At 38.5% G+C, this 18,689-nt stretch overlaps 1 protein-coding gene across 4 annotated transcripts; it reads right to left on the reverse strand.

Annotated features, from left to right (window-relative positions):
* Positions 1 to 100: 100 nt before the first annotated feature.
* On the reverse strand, positions 101 to 17,605 carry armc2 (armadillo repeat containing 2). 4 transcript variants are annotated; one of them, XM_055021414.1, is made up of 18 exons: positions 17,421 to 17,605; positions 15,917 to 16,153; positions 15,757 to 15,826; positions 15,424 to 15,589; positions 14,569 to 14,689; positions 10,516 to 10,586; positions 9,811 to 9,921; positions 8,196 to 8,380; positions 7,949 to 8,051; positions 7,592 to 7,806; positions 6,858 to 7,003; positions 5,692 to 5,791; positions 4,985 to 5,309; positions 3,328 to 3,450; positions 3,131 to 3,244; positions 1,960 to 2,092; positions 988 to 1,142; positions 101 to 530 (listed from the first exon to the last, which is right to left on the reverse strand). In XM_055021414.1, the coding sequence occupies exons 2-18, from the start codon at positions 16,123 to 16,125 to the stop codon at positions 397 to 399; spliced, it is 2,481 nt and encodes an 826-aa protein (XP_054877389.1). In that variant the 5' UTR covers positions 16,126 to 16,153; positions 17,421 to 17,605; the 3' UTR covers positions 101 to 396. The 4 variants fall into 4 exon arrangements, with proteins under 4 accessions (XP_054877389.1, XP_054877390.1, XP_054877388.1 ...); XM_055021415.1 differs by having other exon boundaries at positions 10,516 to 10,583; positions 15,917 to 16,161; XM_055021413.1 differs by having other exon boundaries at positions 15,917 to 16,161.
* Positions 17,606 to 18,689: the final 1,084 nt, after the last annotated feature.

The following is an 18,689-nucleotide window of genomic DNA, read 5'->3' on the forward strand; positions in this document are numbered from 1 at the left end:
AAAGTTGGAAATGTTCATCAAAAGTCCAAAATAACAGAAAATAAAAAACTGGATTATGTCATGTCTATCAACCAAAAACATTTTCACAAAGGTCACAAAATGTAGGTCAAAACAAAATATACTTTTACATTTATTTATATATAACATTTTATGTTTTGCATACTCATTGATGATTAACCGCCACATGTTTCATGTTCCTGACCTGAGTGCTTTAAAGTGACTATAAAATGTTTGTGACCTCATCCTCAGTGAAAAACAGCAGCTTCATTTACCTTCAGTCAAACAACAGAGGTTGGATGACAAACTTTGTTGGGACTTTTTGATACTTTTTCCTGGAGCTCTTTATACTTAGCATATTCAAGGAACAAACATTTCTCTGAAACCATAAATCTGTTGTCACGCTGTCATTTCTACTGAATGTAATATCTTTATCAACTTTTGAGCAACAGGTAAAAACTCTGACTCCCAGCATGCTCTGTAGAAATCCTGCTCATCTTCATTCTGTGTCCACTTCAGAGCCTCCATTTCATCTAAGGGAGAAGTGAGATTTCTTTGGTGTATTTTGAACATATCGTGCCCAAGAAGCATCAAAATACAGTTCTTGAGAAAAGTAATCACACAACTAGACCAAAACTATTTGGGAAAGTTTTGTGATTTTGCAGTGTAGATTTTAAAATCTGGTAGAGAAATTCCCTGAAATTTTTACAGCAGTTTTTTTTTAAATGAAAAATGGAAAATCCTTTAATATAGTCTTTTCAATTTACATTAATCCAATATTTTCTGCAGATCCATCACATAAAGCCCACTTAAACTAATCTAAGTTCAAATTGTAGAATTACTTTTGCAAGTCACTGTATGACAGAGATATATTTATGGGATGGAATAAATGTGTCATCCCCTCAGTGGGTAACCGATCTTAGTAGGAGTTTGTTCGTTTCCAGGTTGCGTCCTTCCACTGGTTATGTAAGGAGCAGCAATAAAACAAACCTGAGTACACTGTGAGGATCTCCAGCAGCCTCTCTCTCTCCTCTGCGTGCAGCAGCATGTCAGAGCCGTGACCAATCAGGTTCCACAAGGCCTGACAGGCCTGGCCTGCCAACTGCCAGTCAGCTGGCCCGAAATCTCTCAGACAGTCCACCAACCTGCACACACACACACACACACACACACACACACACACACACACACACACACACACACACACACACACACACATGCACATGCTCTTCATGTGACTCGAGCAAAGAGAATGCACATGACCATCAGGTTTTGTGAACATTAGGTTCACTTCACTGGACATTCATCTAGATATGAACAGAGTGTGGGAGATGGAAATAAAATTAAAGGTTCCAACAGTGTTTAGTTTTTCCAGTGACATCAGAAAACTACAGCCAAAAGGGAACTACACAGACTTTCTTTCAGCTCCAGCTCTCATCAGTTAAACATATACAAGTTATTCTGGAATGACAAACAACACTCGGGAAGAAGACTTTATTTTATAACTTCCTGCCGAGAAAATCTCTTTGTCCTGTTGACTCCGGCTACAGATTTATTACATAAACTTTAAATTGGTTTTATTTTCTTATCTCAGTCTCAGCTAGAAATCCCATTTCCTCAAGAGCTGAGCTATCCTTTAAACAAACAAACACAAACCCCAGGCCTGCTCTGTTTTGCCATTAAGCTAAACGTTATGCTTTTCTGCAGTACTCTCAGCTGAATTGCCAAATGCTGCTTATCAGCTCAGAACATTAAGAGAAACATGGTGATATGCAACAAATTATGCCAGTAAAAGGATGATTTAAAAAATTAAAAGTTGTCAATAATAAACACTAAGAGGGCCACATGTTAAAGTTTGCTTTGATGTAAGTTAGTAGGTGCCTTCTCACCACATTCGGCCCCCAAAGCGTTTGCAGGAGATACAAAGAGAGGCTATTTATCTCTAAGTGCTTTTGTCCTTACTTTGCAGAAGCCCCCTCCAGCGTGAGACAAACCCTGTTGGGAGGGTCCAGAGCGAGGTTGGTCAGGACCCCGCAGGCAGAAAAACACATCTCGGATCTCTTTGAGTCAAGCAGAGTCACCACAAACTTGTGCACTGAGGGAGAGGATGTGGACAAAGAGTTGGGAAGAAAAGAGAGCTGCAATCACCAGAGTCAGCAGGCATGTTTATGTTCTATAGAGTTGCAGATAAACCCGGCTTCAGCATGACACAGAGGTACACGGATCACAGGGCTTAAGAACCATTTGCTTTAAAGTTAATTTAAATGTGAATTGCAGCTGAAATCAGATATGAATGTACTTTATGCAGCATAAAAACACAGATGACAATTATTTCTCACCATCTGACAAAGAACCCAGCTTAATTTTCTATGGGACTTAAATATGGGCTTTGTGATGGCCACTCTAAAACACAGATTTAAATTTGATCCGAACTACATGCATGACCAAAACGTTCTTCAGCTTAGGTTTGATCAAACCCCACATGTCTCCAAAATAAAGATCTTTTTTTCTGACTGTATCCATTTAGGAAACTATAGTCTGTTTTTATTATGTTGCTTTTAAAGAAATGACTTCACAGCAGCTTTTCAGTCTGTCGGTGCAGGACTGCAAAGTCAGATACTGAGGTCATTAGCGAGACGCTGGAGAACTTGACTGGACACCGAGGAGGTAATTCACTCATTTGATTCAGATGTTTTGAACCAGGGACAAATCTAAAAGGATTTAACCTGGCATATCTTAGCATCTCATTTCTGCATTTTCCAGAATTGATAAACTACAAACTCTGTGTGACCCTTTTGTTTTCATAACTGTCAAATATACATTACAAATACAGTGCAAAAATATGCAAACTATATGAGTTACCTTTGGATTACAAAACTAAAACACTTTCCAATGTTGAAAGTGAAAGAATTGCTGGGGAAATTCCTCGATGACTTCTGTTCAGGTAAGTGACATGTTTATACAGGATATTTCCTCAATGCCTCTTTATGATTATTTTTGTGATAATGTCAAGAACACACACACAGCGGCTGTGTTGCAGCACACAGGGAAGTAGGTAAGAGTTCAGAGCAGCAGGTCTTTTGAGCTCATATCGAACCACAATTGTTGATTTGTACTTTCATTGGATAAATACCTTTATTTTGCATTGCTAAGTCCCGCACATCCTTATGTAGTGACAAGTTTCCATAGACACGAGTGGCCTCTAACATGGCATCCATACTTGAACTAAGCAGCAATTTAGACATCACTGTAACACAAGGAAAAAGTGCATTAATCACAATATTGTTCATTCAACTTTGTCTTCAGATTTTCCTGATCCTTTAGTCTTACACTTTGCAATGGTGAGCTGATTGTGTGTGATCTCAGAGTTCTCTTCTTGATAGAAGGAGAGGTTATTAATGGCGGCGGCCACATTCACCATCAAGTCCTCGCTCTCCTCCACAGACCTCAGCTCTGTGCCCAACAAATGTCACATGAACAAATACAGACAAAAAAAATAATCAAGAATCAAACACCATATTTTGTATTTCACTGAAGGAAAACCTATTTTACTCAACAACGTGAAAACGATTATTCCAGTGTTATTATAATTTCAGCTCAATATGTAGGGAAATATTATTCACAACATAGTTCAAATGCTTTGTTAAATAATACCTGACAACGGTAACAAACATTACATATAGATCTGATTAAACCATTCAAACACCTGCTCTTTCAGCTCCTTAAACCTCTTTAGAATACAGATGTGACAAAAACAAATATGCCTGCCTTTCATATTAGTTTCAGCCTGATGCACTTGATTTGATAACACAAAGGTCAATGTGACAAAGTCCAATGAAGAATGTCACTGTGAGCAGCCTTCGAATGTTGTCTGTTCCTGATATAGCAGCAGATGTCGTGTGCTCGGTCATAAATCGCAGATATTGCGGTTGAGCTGTCAGCCGGCGCCTGTGTCTCACAGAATTTTGTTTCTGGTTCTGGCTGGAAATGATGGTTTGTTTTGCCCCCCGCCTCCCTCGAAACTGTGCAACAGAAAGCAGCGCGGTGCGGCGTGAACTCAAAACAGGACATCAATCTGCCAAGTTCGCCTTTTCATCTTTTACTGAAAGTTTTTCTCTTCGTCTTTGATGTTCATATCAATCTTACATCCTCAGTCTTTCATTTCATGTTCCACTTGTGGAGTGTATTTACATGTTACTTGTTGTTTTTTAACTCATTCACCGCTGACTGTTTATTTCTCGCCTCCAACTGTCACAAAGTTAGGTGTAGGAGGCAAGCAGCACATAAGAGTTTCACACCCTCCTACATACCGGCTGAACCTGTCCTAAACCACCTAACCACATGGAAGAAATTAATGCAAGCAAACCAAGTCGGCTATGAGAAGCGACAGAACATCCTGCTCCTGCAGCAAAGCACTATGCTCTGTCAGAATTGCAAAAACAGGTAAACCAAAGGAGGATGTGTGATCTATCGAGCAGAAAGCACAGAGATGGTGAGAACTGACAAAATGAGGAATGGGTTTCCCAGCACCGGGGAAGTGGTTGGCTGCCTTGCACATGTAAACGCCACTAAACAGCTAAATATAAACTAATCAAAATGACAAATGTTCTTAAAAAAAATAAAATACAATAAATATATATTTTTTTCTTTGATGCAACTAGTCCAAGCTTTTGAAATGGACCATCTGGGCAGTTGCTGTGGTCAGCAACAGAAAAAGGAAAACACAAACACCACATTAAAGAAACCTACTTTGTATCTATTGCTTTTCATGCATGTGAGGCCAATGAGCTGGAGACTCCTGCTTTCTGCTGAGAATAAAACAAATGTTTTATGTGTTTTGTGAATGTCTAAAGTCTAGACAAAATTTTATCCTAAGCCACAATTTAAATTATTTCCTGCATTTGACAGGTCACTCATGTAAAAAGTAAAAACGAGGTCTGTTTTTGTTTGCAATCAATTTTTTTAAAAACACATTTTCTCTTCTTACCTAATGTCTCCATCAGAAGCTGAATGCATGTTGTGTTTGTAGCCAGTGATGGACCGACAGCCGGGTGGATGCACATGTTTGCCAGCAGTCTGACCAGCTTCACTAGCACATCGTCGGTCAAAGCAGCAGCTGCTGCTGCAGGTTCTCTGGGGGAAGGTGCTTCTTTCTGCACGACTTTACTCGATGACACATTTCTCCTCTGGTAGCTGTCGTACAGTCGGAGGAGTGTAGGCATGCAGTCGTTGCACTGAAAGAGCTGCTGCCGAGGCTCCTCACTTTTGGCTGTGAGGTTGCCGAGGGTGAAGAGAAGACGTACAACAAGGTCCTGTGGAGGAGACATGGAGACGGGTCGCTAATGACCCTCTAAATCTGACACATGAACTTTACTGAAATTAAAGATTATAAATCTTAGATAATCTTTGCTTAGATATTTCTCTGGCTTAGGCCCATTTACTTTCTGAATCTTAAATGAAATGACATTGTATTTTTAAGTATCCGACCTATCAACCTCTACATCACTTTTACTCATGGATCAACTCAAGCTCACTATGTCTATTTTTTTCCTTATTCCCTTCTTTAACTTTTTTGACTTGTGCATACCAGAGTAAAAACATTGTGTAAGCCTAACAGGAACATGCCTTTACTCTTTATTACATACAGAGAGCAAAGAGCACATGTGAGAAGACAAAGGGGGCTTGTGGACTCACCTGCTTTTGGTGATGTTTGCTCAGCAGATCTAAAATTAGAGAATAGCAGTTGGGGGTCCGGGCCAAAGCAAGACAGCACTCGGAGTAAGAGGACAGCTTACTGAGGGAGAGAAGGGGCAATAAATACCACCGACCAATCAATCCACTGAGAACGCTGCTATGGAGACTAACTGTTCAAACAAATGAAGAGAGGCTGAGCTCTGTCACGTCTTCACAGCATAAGAAAATCCCTTTCAAAGGTTTCTGACCCTTTTTTCATGTCTTAGATGTTAAATCTGCTTTTGCATTATGCTTAGCCCCCTTTACTCTGACGCCTCTAAATGAAACTCAGTGCCACCAATTGCCTGGACTGGTCTCTTAAGTGGCAATTAAGGCTCAATTTAATTTCAGTTTAAATCCAAATATTCCGTACAGACATCAGGGCTTTGTAAGCAAATGGTGGAAAACAAACAGCATCATTAAAGAAGACAGAAGAAAGGTCAGAGATAAACGGTGTAGAAGTTTAAAGCACTTATTTTATAAACCAGTATCTCAAGCTATAAACATTTAATAGAGAAATTCATTATCCAAAAGTACAAGGAGTACGGCACAACTCAAAACAGGACCATTCACTCAAACATACAGCACAAAAAGAAAGAACATTAATCAGGAAAGCAGCCCAGAGGGCTGTAGTTTCTCGACTGGAGCATCAGAGGTTTTCAGCTCAAGTGGGAGAATTTGTTGACCGTTTTTCAGGAGCGTCATACATCCGGCCTCCATGGAAGATGACCAAGAAGTAGTGCTGTCAGCAGTTTATCACACATTATGTAGGAGTCGCAACAAAAACAAGGTGTAAGGTGAGCTGGTGAATTTTTGAGTGATGAGTGTGTAGAAAAGTAACACTATGGGGTTGCATCATGCAACATGGAAGACTAAGATCGATGGAGTTAAATACAAGAGTCAGCATTTAAGATCTGAAACTTTGATGAGCGCAGACAAAGGAGAGCAGAAACCGTTTCTGTTTCAGTGAAACCGCTTCAGATCAAAACGGTGGTACAATCAACCTCAGTTTTTCTCGTTTCGACAAAAACTCTTTTAGCAGCGTAAGGGAACCTTGGAGACGGAAAGTCTGATGTGAAAAAGAGAGCAACAATACCTTTTAAACATAACAAATAAAATGATTGTACCTAAATATTCTGGAAATGTTAGTGCAGATGTCTTTGTCCTCACAGTAACGACGCAAAACCAGGCAGAGGGCTGGAATTACATAGAAGGAAACGAAGAGCGTGCGGGAATCAGGATGATCTGCAAGGTTCCTCAGGGTGGCTGTCAGCTTTAGAGGACAAAGAGAGAGAAAAATATCAAAGACAGTGATGATATGTTAGGAAAAGAAGGGTAGCTGCTGGCCTGTAGCCTACAGAATGTTCCACAGTTCAGTAAGGAAATAAATCATTCTATCACAAGAAGGAAACTGTAATTCCCAACATATGGCCATACTTAAAGCTCTGGAAAGTCGTAGTGTTCCCTCTAAGAGGGTAATGAGCCATGTTAGATATCAAATGACGAACTGGTTAAAGATGTTTGTTTGGGCCAGCTTATGTGGTTTGAAGCAATCATGTTGAACAAAGGGGCGCACAGTGTGCTTTGGACTGCAGTGGCCCTGTCTGCAGAGAACATCAGGCTTGTGAACAGCAATGTACCAGACATAAACAAAAACATTTTTACCTAATAGTTCACAATATGTCCAACAATACCAAACAAGTACATGCAACATTTAAATTCCTCTTTACTGACACGCAACCACTTGCGTGTCAGAAAAGAGTGTGGGATATTTCTTTCACACACACACCCAGACATCTAAAGAGGAACATTAAAAAAAATCAGTCATGTCACAATAATGTTAATAACATCTGAGGCAAACCTGTACGAGGATGTTCCCCGCTAAAGTCATGTTGCAGTCTGACACTATGCAGAGTTTCTGGAGGAGTTTCTGTGCAACTTCAATACAGTTTTTGGCCAACAAGATTCTGAGGATTTTGATGTTTCCAGAGAGAAATTTCAAAGCACCAACACAGTAGAGAAGAGCTTCTCCAGACACATCAACATCTTCATAATTCAGCACCGATAACAATGGACCTAGAAAAGAAACCATAAAAATATGTTTGATTTGATCGAACATACTCAAAAATGAGGATCAATTCAAATAGTAACATGTAATAAAAGCACACAAAGCTACAGAACATTTATATCTGTAGCTGTAATCTGTAAAATATCTGACCAACAATGGAGGTTTTCTCAAAGAGGATGTCGTTGCTTTCACTGCGGCTGATTTGGAAGACGAGCTTGCAGATGTTGAGCAAGTTGTTTCCACTCACACAAAGCTGGAAACACACACACACACACACAAAAACAGGCCCTCATTTTACATTATGATGCCTTCTGTATTTTTGTTATTGAAACTTATGGCAGACATCCTGGCACGCACACAGCCACCCACCCATGCATCTGCAAAACACATCACTCACAGCGAGGCATAGCTTAGCAATGTGCAGGTTGAGCTGGGCAGACTCGCGATCAACAAGATGGAACAAAGTTCGAAGGATCCCAGATCTCTTCTTACAACGTCGACCGAGCATGTCCGCATCAGCCAGGGCGCCATGCAGACGGTCACACAGATCACACAGACGGTCCACCAAGCCCTCCGAGCTGCCTGCGCATAGCAAACACACATTTTAAAGTAATCATGTCAAGTATAGATCATACATGACGAAACTGAGGACGAGTGACAAACATATCACTTATGTGGGTTTGTAAACATAAAATCTATGTAAACATTTACAGTAATTATAACTGCAAGGCAGCTTTGCACACCTAGAGATTGAAATATTTAGAGATATTTCTTTATGAAATAGCTCAAAATCAAATAAATTGGAGGAAGAGTGTCCCTGAACAGCTATTTACATCTTGCCACAGATTTTCAGCCATTCTGGGCTTTAATTGGGCCATTCTAACACACCTCCAAATGCAGTCAACACAACTTCTAACAACACTTCAATAAAAAGTTATAACATATACAATGTTATAATGGGCCTCTTGGCTACTTCGCTGTTCCTTTCTTTTGATGATGCTACTTATTCATTATTGTTTTCTAATAAAATCCCTGGATCTAAGGTAAAAAATAAAAACATTTTGCATTTTTTTTCACTTAAAGCAGGGTATCCCCCAGTGCATTATAAGCCTGGTGGGTCACCAGGCTTAACTTTGCTTATATATACATTGAATATTATGCTCATAACATGACCAAATGTGAAAAATGGTTGAGGGATAACATAGGAACAATTTTGTAATTTTTAGAGTTGTTTTATTTATCCAGAATAGATTATGTCTGTAGTGCTTGGCAAAAAAAATCATTGGTCTTCCTCCTTTGAGAGGCAGATATGAGTGTTGATGGTGAAATACAGAAGAACAATACAACAACAGGCATCTGACGCATAGGAAGAAAACGGGTGGAGCGTTTTCCTCCTTTTTGAGGGAAAATAAATGTTTTCCTTGCATAAATAAGAGGCCGCTTCTAAGAAAAGCTGAACACTGTCTCACACGCTGCACTTCACTGCAATTTCTCACCGAATCTCTAGTGTGTTTTATGCATGAGCCAGGAGCCCCTTAGTACAATAAATATTTAATATTTATCTTTCAAATGAAATTTCCATTAAATTTGTAGAGCATTAAAATATTTAAGGACACAGATTTCATTTCATGGCTGCCAGACTGTCGTTTCAGGCTAAAAGACAGATTCTGTACAGATGCCAAACATAACACTGCTCTGTTTGTCCTTCCCCAGTGGGTGAGATGGCAGTGCTTTTTCATTTTGTGAGACTTTATGCATGACTATCTGCCAGTATTGAGAAATCAATTTCTCAGCCTGCAGGCTGAAAATGAAGAACAAAAAGGAAAAACAGGGAAGAGAGAATGACACCTCGAGTAAAAAGATCAAAATCTCCACCACTGCTAAATAAATTTAAAACAAGGATGAGGTTTAAAGACAAAGGAGGAAAAAGGTATTAATGTAATGAAAGGAATGAGGAGTTATGAAAGTAATGTATTAGCAATGTACTTTGCTTTTCACACATGGTAGGTTACCTGCAGCTACCCTCTCCAGTTCTTGAAGAAGAGGAAGAATCACATTATTCCACACCAGTGATTCTGGATCCTCTTCATCTGGGCGTGTGGAGCTGTTTTCATACCCATGCTCTGAAACATGAAAAGAAAATTGCAGTTTGCCAATTACCTCCTGCAAACACGGAGGTGGTTAGCAAGGTTCACTAGTTCACCATCTTAAAATAAAACAGCAGGAAGTTAGATGCCACAGCAAAAGGTCACCATTCACAGAGAAACTTCCTCTTATTTCTTTCTGCACAGATATGAAACAGTCTGCATGTGCAAGAAAACACGTGTCTATATTTTCTTAAATACCATACATGCTTTGTTTCTGAATATTTGCATACCACATTGCTTGGTATGATACAGAAAGTCCTGGCTGCACAAACCCACCTCTCTCTCAGCTATTGATTGGTTGTTTTATGACACTTAGCAACAACACCTCAACCAAAGCTTTTTTTTCTACTTAAGTTTAAGTTTAAGACAAGGTTAAGCTACAGAGATCATCATGTTTAGGAGATGTTACAAAACAAGTTTCTTTTCATGAGAATACTGTGAGTGCAAACACAGAGGTGGTGGTTAGCAAGGTTTACAAGTCATAAATGTTCAATTTGTGTTTCTTGGTAAATATGCATAACTTACTTGAAAATAAGAAGAGTGAGGTGCAATAAAGGGATCTGGACAAACCTGTTTTCTGTTCTGTTCCAGACTCTGTGGGTCTAACTCCTGAGTCAACATCAGGCTTTTCAGTTTTACTGCTGTAACAAAAACAGACACAGACGCACGCACACAAAGAGCCGGGTTACATCAGATTTTGTGGCTACTGTCATACGTTCTTAAAATTGGCATAGCTTTGGATAACTGTGCATAAAAGATAAAACGTATTCATAAAACTTAATAATGTGTTTGTCAAGAAGTCTCTGCTTTTAAATGCCTAGTCAGGCTGCAAGAAAATGTTTGCCACTAGGTGTCCTTGTTGCAACAGAGGAACAACTTGTGAGGAGACGCTCCTCTAAGTCCGTTTTGCCCATGCATGTGTGTGCACAATGCGAGATCATTTGCAAGCAAGTAGATACATGTGGGTTTACGTCCTTCCGTTTAGATTGCTGTTTTTATTTATCGGATGTGAGACGGTGCAGTTGTTGTGCTAAAAGACAGGAACTCAGATCTTAGCTCTGAGGCCAGTCTGGTGAAAGCTGTACATGCTTTGTAACTGTGAGCTGACGCCACTGTCTTTACCTCTGTGCAACACTGGTGAAGTCTTCTAATAGGAAGCATGCCATGCCGTGTGTCGTGGTTTCCCTCTGCATGTTATTGTTGTACATGTTGCAATGTGCATGGAAAATATTGCATCAAGGTGCCAGTTCACTTTGTGAAACAGGACAGATGGTGAGTGGTGGAACTAATTACAGCATAGCAACCCTAAATAGTGATCATAAATAAAAACAGATTATGACATAATATGCTGACTCACGGTTCCTTCTCCATGTTTACAGGATGGAAATTTGTTATCATAAATACTTGCTTAAAAATGTACTTTTTCTTAAGAGCACAATCCCAGTTTTGGGTTTAGCTACAGTTACAGTGGAAACCAGATGTTTGCCCAGGCTGTACATTGTTTTTCTCACCATCTGTCATCAAAAAAGACCGAAGATTTCATGTTTCAGGTCAGTTAGGATTATTGAAAACATTTTTAAGATTCCTGTTCCATAAATCCATTTGAAAAAGTTCAGGTGATAATGACATGGCTTTATAATGTTTAATTCATATTATTTAAGTTAAAAAGAGGCACACATGTGGATGTATTTAAAGGCAAACTCATACACATTGCTGCCTGTGTGTGACATCATGGAAAGTTTTTGAGAAGTCAGACTAGATTTGTCTGATGTTGTCTGAAGGTCCCATAATCATCTATGTAAAAAAACAAAATAAAAAAACCAAATAACTAGGAACAGCGTAAAAGTGACCATCTATTATACCATTCAGGAAGGAGGTAGGTTCTGAGTCCCAGTGATGAACATAAAACAAATGCAAAAGACCTTGTGAAAATCAATAAAGAAAATGGTAAGAAAGCATCCTTATCACAATAAAACTGTAAAAACATGAGCTGAAAGGCCAATTCATTACTTCCAAAGCACCATGAACGTAGACACCGATTCTTTATACCATCGAGACATGTCCTGTGAACCAAATTATTTGACTATTATCAGCAACGTCACATTTAGAAAAAAAAGGAGAAAGCTGAAAGCTTGAGAACGCCATCCCAACTGTTAAGCACACGGGTTGCAACATGATGACAATATTTTGGAGGGGCTCTCTCAAAGCCCTGGTCTTAGTCCCATATTTAATAGTAGATATGCAAAGGTGTGAGTGAGCAAAGGTGTGAGTGAGCAAACAAGGCGGCCTAAAAACCAGACGAGGCCATTCAGCCAGGATAATGCAATTTTGACATTAAATAAATAGAAAAATTTCAGTAATCCTGACTGACCTGTGACAGGAATTGTCCAAACTTATTGGCAGACAGTGAGAAAAGTGGTTACGTGTCTTTTTATAGGTAAATATCTTGTTTCAAATATGTATGATGTCTAAAAGGGGATATGCAGCAGGGATGGTTGGCTGAGGCTTGCTGCACCATCAGGGGGCTTTGCCTTTGTATGATAGGATTAAGGGCTTGATAATAAGGTCTCTGTGTGAATCTGCATTCTCTGAGACATGACCTCATCCCTGTCTTAGGCCTGGCCAGTGCAATGCAGTCACAATATGCAACACTGCCAGCCTTGCCCAGATCGGCACCCAAATCTAATTGAGAGCCATTTGGAGCTGAAGAGCTCTGGCTTATTGGAGGGGGAAAAAGAACCAAGGGGCTGTCTGATATATATATGCTTTGACTCAGCTGGTATCTCACTTTGTATTTCTCTAGAGCTCATTTTGTAAAATTAGGGAAAAAACACTGAATGACAATACTTCCAAAGAGCCTAATTTAATAGTTCGATTAGTGCCAGAGTTTTAAAAGTAGGACTCATCTTTGTCAGCAACAAGTTACAGAAACATTGCGTGTTAAGCTGGCTTGAGTGGGGCTGTGTGAGGGAGATGTATGAGCAGCGGGAGAGATTTCCTGTAAAAATGTTTTATGGTCTTACTCCCTCTTTTAACAGGTCCAGCTGCCCCACCAAATCGATAAGTGGATAGATTGTAACAACAGCCCCCTGACATCGTGGCCAGAGTTATACGCTCCTCAAGCCGACACACAGATGATGAGGTCGGCAAAAAAGTAGAGCTTTTAGCCTCTCTGCACTGGGAAAGTGTAAAAGCTGACAAATGAGGATATCGACAGATGGAGGCAGATTCATTGGATTTTAAGCTTGCCAAGAAGCTGGATTTAACTGTGACCAAGATATAGTGTACAGTGAAGTATATGACGGTTTAACGGGAGGTTGAGTGTGTAAAGTTGAAGAATTTGTGGTTGTAGTTACACAGTATCTTGGAAAAGTATTCGCACCACTTGAATGTTTTTGCATTTTGTCACATTACAAACACCAACTTGCATGTATTTTATTGGTATTTTATGTGACACAGTACAATACTTCATAAATAGTTTATAAAACCTTTCATGAAGTATGGCATGCATTTGTGTTCAGCGATAAACCAGTGTAACCAAATTTCTTCAATAGTCACCTAATTCATAATTAGAGTTCACTTGTGTATAAATTCATCTCAGCATGAAATTAGATTGTCTGTAAAGGCTTTTGACTTAAGGTTATAAGCCAGATGAGGAGAATTATTATCAAAGAAGAAACTAATACTAACTCTAGGCTCTAAGGGTAGATGTAGAGAGTTATAACAAGGTGGGAAAATCTGTTTATTATTAGTCATGGACGGCTCAAATCGCTCCTCCAGGAAAGGGATTGTGAAAAAGCCACAGCTGGAAAACGGCCTCAAAAGGTAAAAGTTTCTGTTCTGAAGTAGATTGACAAAACATCTGGAAGAAGATGCTCTGGTCAGATGAGACCAGAACAATTTGAGTCCATATTTGGATTTTGAAAAATGAGTAAGCAAACATTTCAGTTCAGGTTAAATTTAGTTCTATAGAGTAATGACTCATAGGGGCTGAATACAAATGTGCTGCGCAATTTTCAGATTTTTTTATTTCCACCCAAAAATGTCTTACAAAACAAGTTAGTGGTTTAAATGTGACAAATAAAGAAAGCTACTGATTGATACTGAACACAATTTTAATACACTTCAAATGACTTTCACATATTTCCAGCAGGCCAATATATAAAAGATGCTTTTCTCATTGATAACTAGCTTTTTACTATGACTATTATTGGCCAAATTTGTATTAAAAATACATTTGTGTAGACAATTTTGATTTACCTGTCTAATAATTAAATACAATAATAACAGGTTCAAGAATAAAGAACACAGATCAATAATTCCACTAATATTCTTGTTTTTCATGATTTTTACTGGTAGTAGCTCCAACTGCTGAATAATATCACAACTTCAAGAAAGACAGTGTACTTTCAGCAGAACAAATACAAAAAGGCAGAGCAGCATTCAACATTATAAAGAAGGATTTGGTGAAAGCCAAAAAAGGACTCAACTTCATCTGGTAATGGCTACCTCTGCAACCTTTTGTCCCAGTAAATCTTAAACTGGTTGTGGGGCTGTCATTACGGTCAAAGAGGAGGAGCGGTAGAAGGAGCAGTGAAGAACACATACTGCCAAAGGTTTTACCTTGTAATAGGTGTCCTGCGTTGGCTCGCTTTGAGTTGACCTCTGTGGTCTGTGGAGAGGTCTGGATTGCAAAGTTGTTCGGCTGACAGCCGCTTTGGCTTTGGGACTGGATTTAATTTCTCTTTCACAAAAGAAAAAGAAAAGATGAAGCAAATCATCCAAATGTTAGTGCTGCAGCCAGTTTCTATGTTCACAGTTCACATAAAAGCAGGCAGGCAGCTTATTCTGGCAAAAAAGAGGAAATTCAGCAGTTGTTCATATGTCTATCTATAAAAGGGGAATGAGGAAAACACATAAACAGCAAGGCAAATTCTACACATATGGCTAGAGCTATATTAGCATGGTTAGATGAAAGTACACACGTTATAATAGTGCAGTCAAAGTCCTAAATCTTTTGTTTACAAATGTGCTTCATCCAATCTGACTGTTATTGAGCTATTTTGCAAAGAAGAAACAACTTGCAACTGCAATTTAAATTAATCTTTTCTTCATCTGCCTGAAAAAAAAATGCATACCACACTTATCAGATTTTGTTTTTCCACTTTGAGAACCATATGCCTTTTTACTTTACGTCTGTTGCATAAAATACAACTAAAGTGTTTTGAAATGTGTGGCTGTAACATGAAGAAGTGAAATAAATCAATGGCCAAGAACTGTATGTGGGAGAAGAAAGTTTTGCACAAAAAAATAATATTTTCCAAATAAAATAGGCAATAGTTTGTGTAAGTCTTTTTATGTTTGTAAACAGACACAAAGACTAATAATAAATTTCAGTTTTAAAGCACCAGAGATTGATTGAAATTTTTTCTGCATCTTTTCTCAGTTGGTCGACACAAAATGTTTTTCTTTTCTTACCATCTGTGCATGCTTCTGAAGGCAGCAGTGATGTAAGAGATGTAGACTTGAGGAGGCGGGTCCGAGACCATGCCAACCCTTTTCTCGCTTCCACTGGCTCAGTGGGGGATTTGGGAAAGTCCTTCAATGGATCTTCAGCATTACTGGAGTCTGGAAACTTTGGTTTCTGGACAAATAGACAAAATACTGAATTTATGATGGTGTGCAGAATCGATCAGAGGTTGAATTTACTTGTGACATCTCTTTTAAGCCATTAGAACTCCCCCAATCTTGAGTTCTTTTGGTTGAAAGAAACAAAAATACACATTGTTAATGTTTGTGAATATTACATACATGGTTCAGAGGTGAGAGGCGAGTCCCTGAGCCTGGCCTGGAGTCAGCATCAAAGTTTTGAGCATGAAGGCTGCAAAGTTTTAAAACGTAATCAATTATTTATGACAATAGCTACATACATTTTCAGTTCAGATATGAATTTAGCTGAATCGTTGCTAACCTAAAGGCTGATGGAGGTCTGCTGCCATGATCTCCTCGAACAGAGTTTGCCCCAAAAAGCCGCCTGGGTCCATCTCTTGGTGTGAATGGCCGCTGTGTGGACCGAACTCGCAGAGACTGCCTTGCTTCTCTGATTATGTCTGCACATGATTTCCTCAAACTGTTGCGCCGTGGGGGGAAAGCGCTGCAGACTTCATGCTTGGTCTCCATAGAGCTCAGTCAGTTTGCTCATTCGGACCTAGGTGACTACCACAATATACCTTTTTAGAAAATTACTGTATTGCTTTCTGTATTTCTGTATTGCTCTCTTGGCCTTTTCTCTGCTTTACGTCAGTCTTGCCCCCACCTCTTGTTTCTTGATCACACATCCATTGTGCATCCAGCTGATTGCTCCCTCAGTATACATTAAGCCTGGTTTACTGTATTCTTTTCCAGATCCTAATTACCACGTCTCTAGCTATCCCTTGACAGCAGTTTTCTGCCATTTCCTGTGTTATTGAGTTTCTTTCATAAGTTCTGCAACCATTTTGTTTTGTTCCAAAGATTATTTGGAGCATATTATCTTCCTCTGTGCCTTCCATGTCACACATTAGAGCCCTGAGACAGCCTTATTGCTTTGTGACAAATAATTATAACCAATGCTAAGTATTGCACACATCTCTAACATGACTCATCTGCTCTTCATTTTACAGATTTGTCATTTCTCAATTCAACATTTCATAAGTAGTTATGTTCATCTATACTACACCGAACGCTTTTTAAATCCTAAAGTTCAAATTCACATTTTCTTCCCGGAACTTTTTTTTTTTTACAGTTTGTCAAGTTGAATCCACAAGATTTAAAAAACTATTTTTTTTGTGTGTGTGTTTTATTAAGATTTGTGGTCATATTTGTGAAATGCAATAATGAATTACAATTTGAAACGTGTTTAATGCACATTTAGGACTCTAGAAGGGATCTGATTAGGAAACAGTACAGCTGTGTGTAATTTAGTAAAGGACTTTTTGCTAGAGAACAACAGCAAAACAAACAAACAACTAAACACATTGAAGTTGGAGACAAAAAGTGAATAAAGCCCTTTAGTACTTTATTATATTTATAATTTTCTAATGCCGTAAAAATAATTACAGTATTCTATTTACGTATACTTTTATATATACTTTATACATGTAAAATTAATGTAATTGTGCGAGTTAATGTTGAATAATTTATTTGTCCACTTGCCTACTGAAAGATGGCCTTTGTGCGCGTTCCCGATCCGTTTCCATGGTGACAAAAATGTCGCTTTCAAACGCAGACATAAAATCCAACAAAAGTCGGATAAAATAATTTAACATCTGGGATTGGAAACTGAAATTGTTTAATATATGAGTAGCTTAGTGACTTATGAGTTATATTTATCAATAAGAAGAGCTAGAATGTTTTTAAAAGCAGGTGGAAGGAAACGGTCGATGAGTCTGATGTTTGAATGAAACTAGTATAGTAAATTAAACCGGAACACTCACCGTTAACACTCCTCACAGCTTAAATAGCCGAAAAAGATGTCAGTCGGGAAATAAACCATGGTTTCCGGACCACAGCGCAGAATCTTGCTTCCAAACTTGCAAGTTTTGAATCAGGCGTTTAGGTTGGACTGAAGCTTTCCCGTGCACGAGCTTCAGGCGCGCGACTGGGCTGCTGTGAAGGAAGGAAGGAAACCACAAAGATCTATCTGCTGCAAGCTAAAGTAAGGATCCAGGTCCATATATTTGTCCTTTAACTTTAACACTCTGTGAGTTTAACAATTAACGCTGTAACCAAAAGTTAATGTTGTTCAGCTAAAACTCCTCACTTTTAATTATAAAGAGAGTTAAGCTTTTATTTCAGCAGTTCTCATATGTCCTGTTTCAGTTTGCAATAGATTTAGCAAAAATGAATCATTAATTGAACATATTTACTTCTGTTAAGCTGTTCCACATAAGTATGTTGTGTTAGAGGAAAACTAATATATAGAATTTGACTTTATGGCCTTATACATACTAATGAGTCAATCTAATTTCTTGAAATTACTTCATCAAGTGGGTGAAAAAGGAGGTAGCTAAAGTAACTATACATGTTTGCGTTAGTTTGACAAAGCATGCATAATAAATGCCCGAAAAAGTTTAATTTCCTCCTTTATTTAACTACAATCAACCAATATGTACAGTTGTGTTTTACAGATTTCTTGTTTTTTCTTTTTAAATAATACTTAAATGTCTTGAATGACACAAAATTTGAACATCAGACAAAAATAACTAGTGTAAGTTCAAAAAGCAACTTACTCAATTTAATTTGTCATTTTTGGCCTGATCACTGCAGTATCTATGACTAAGAAAACCTTAGTTTTATAAATAGTCTGAAAACATGAAGTTGGCAACAAGTCTCATGAAGCAACTCATTTTGCTCTGATTTAGACGTTACCTTGTCCAAAATTAAATTAAATAGCAGAATTGCCTCCTCAGTTGGCATTCAAATTATCCAGATTCCTGCTGATGATCTGATTCGTTGACTCTAGTGTGGGAAAGCAGAGACACATCTGAAAAGTTGCTAACTTTTACAAATTAGATAGATCATTTGAAACAAACATGAATGACAAAAAAACAACAAAAGAAATCCATATGGGGAACCTCGAAGTGTAACCATGCATTCAGTGCAGATACACATTTGTAATCTCAATAATTATCAATACACATACAAATATTCAGCCGCATAAGTTTATCAAATAAATCATGTAGGCTATGCTTTATTCAGGAAAA

Source organism: Poeciliopsis prolifica, unplaced genomic scaffold (assembly GCF_027474105.1).
Source record: "Poeciliopsis prolifica strain line A6 unplaced genomic scaffold, Auburn_PproV2 SCAFFOLD076, whole genome shotgun sequence".
NCBI classification, from domain to species: domain Eukaryota; kingdom Metazoa; phylum Chordata; class Actinopteri; order Cyprinodontiformes; family Poeciliidae; genus Poeciliopsis; species Poeciliopsis prolifica.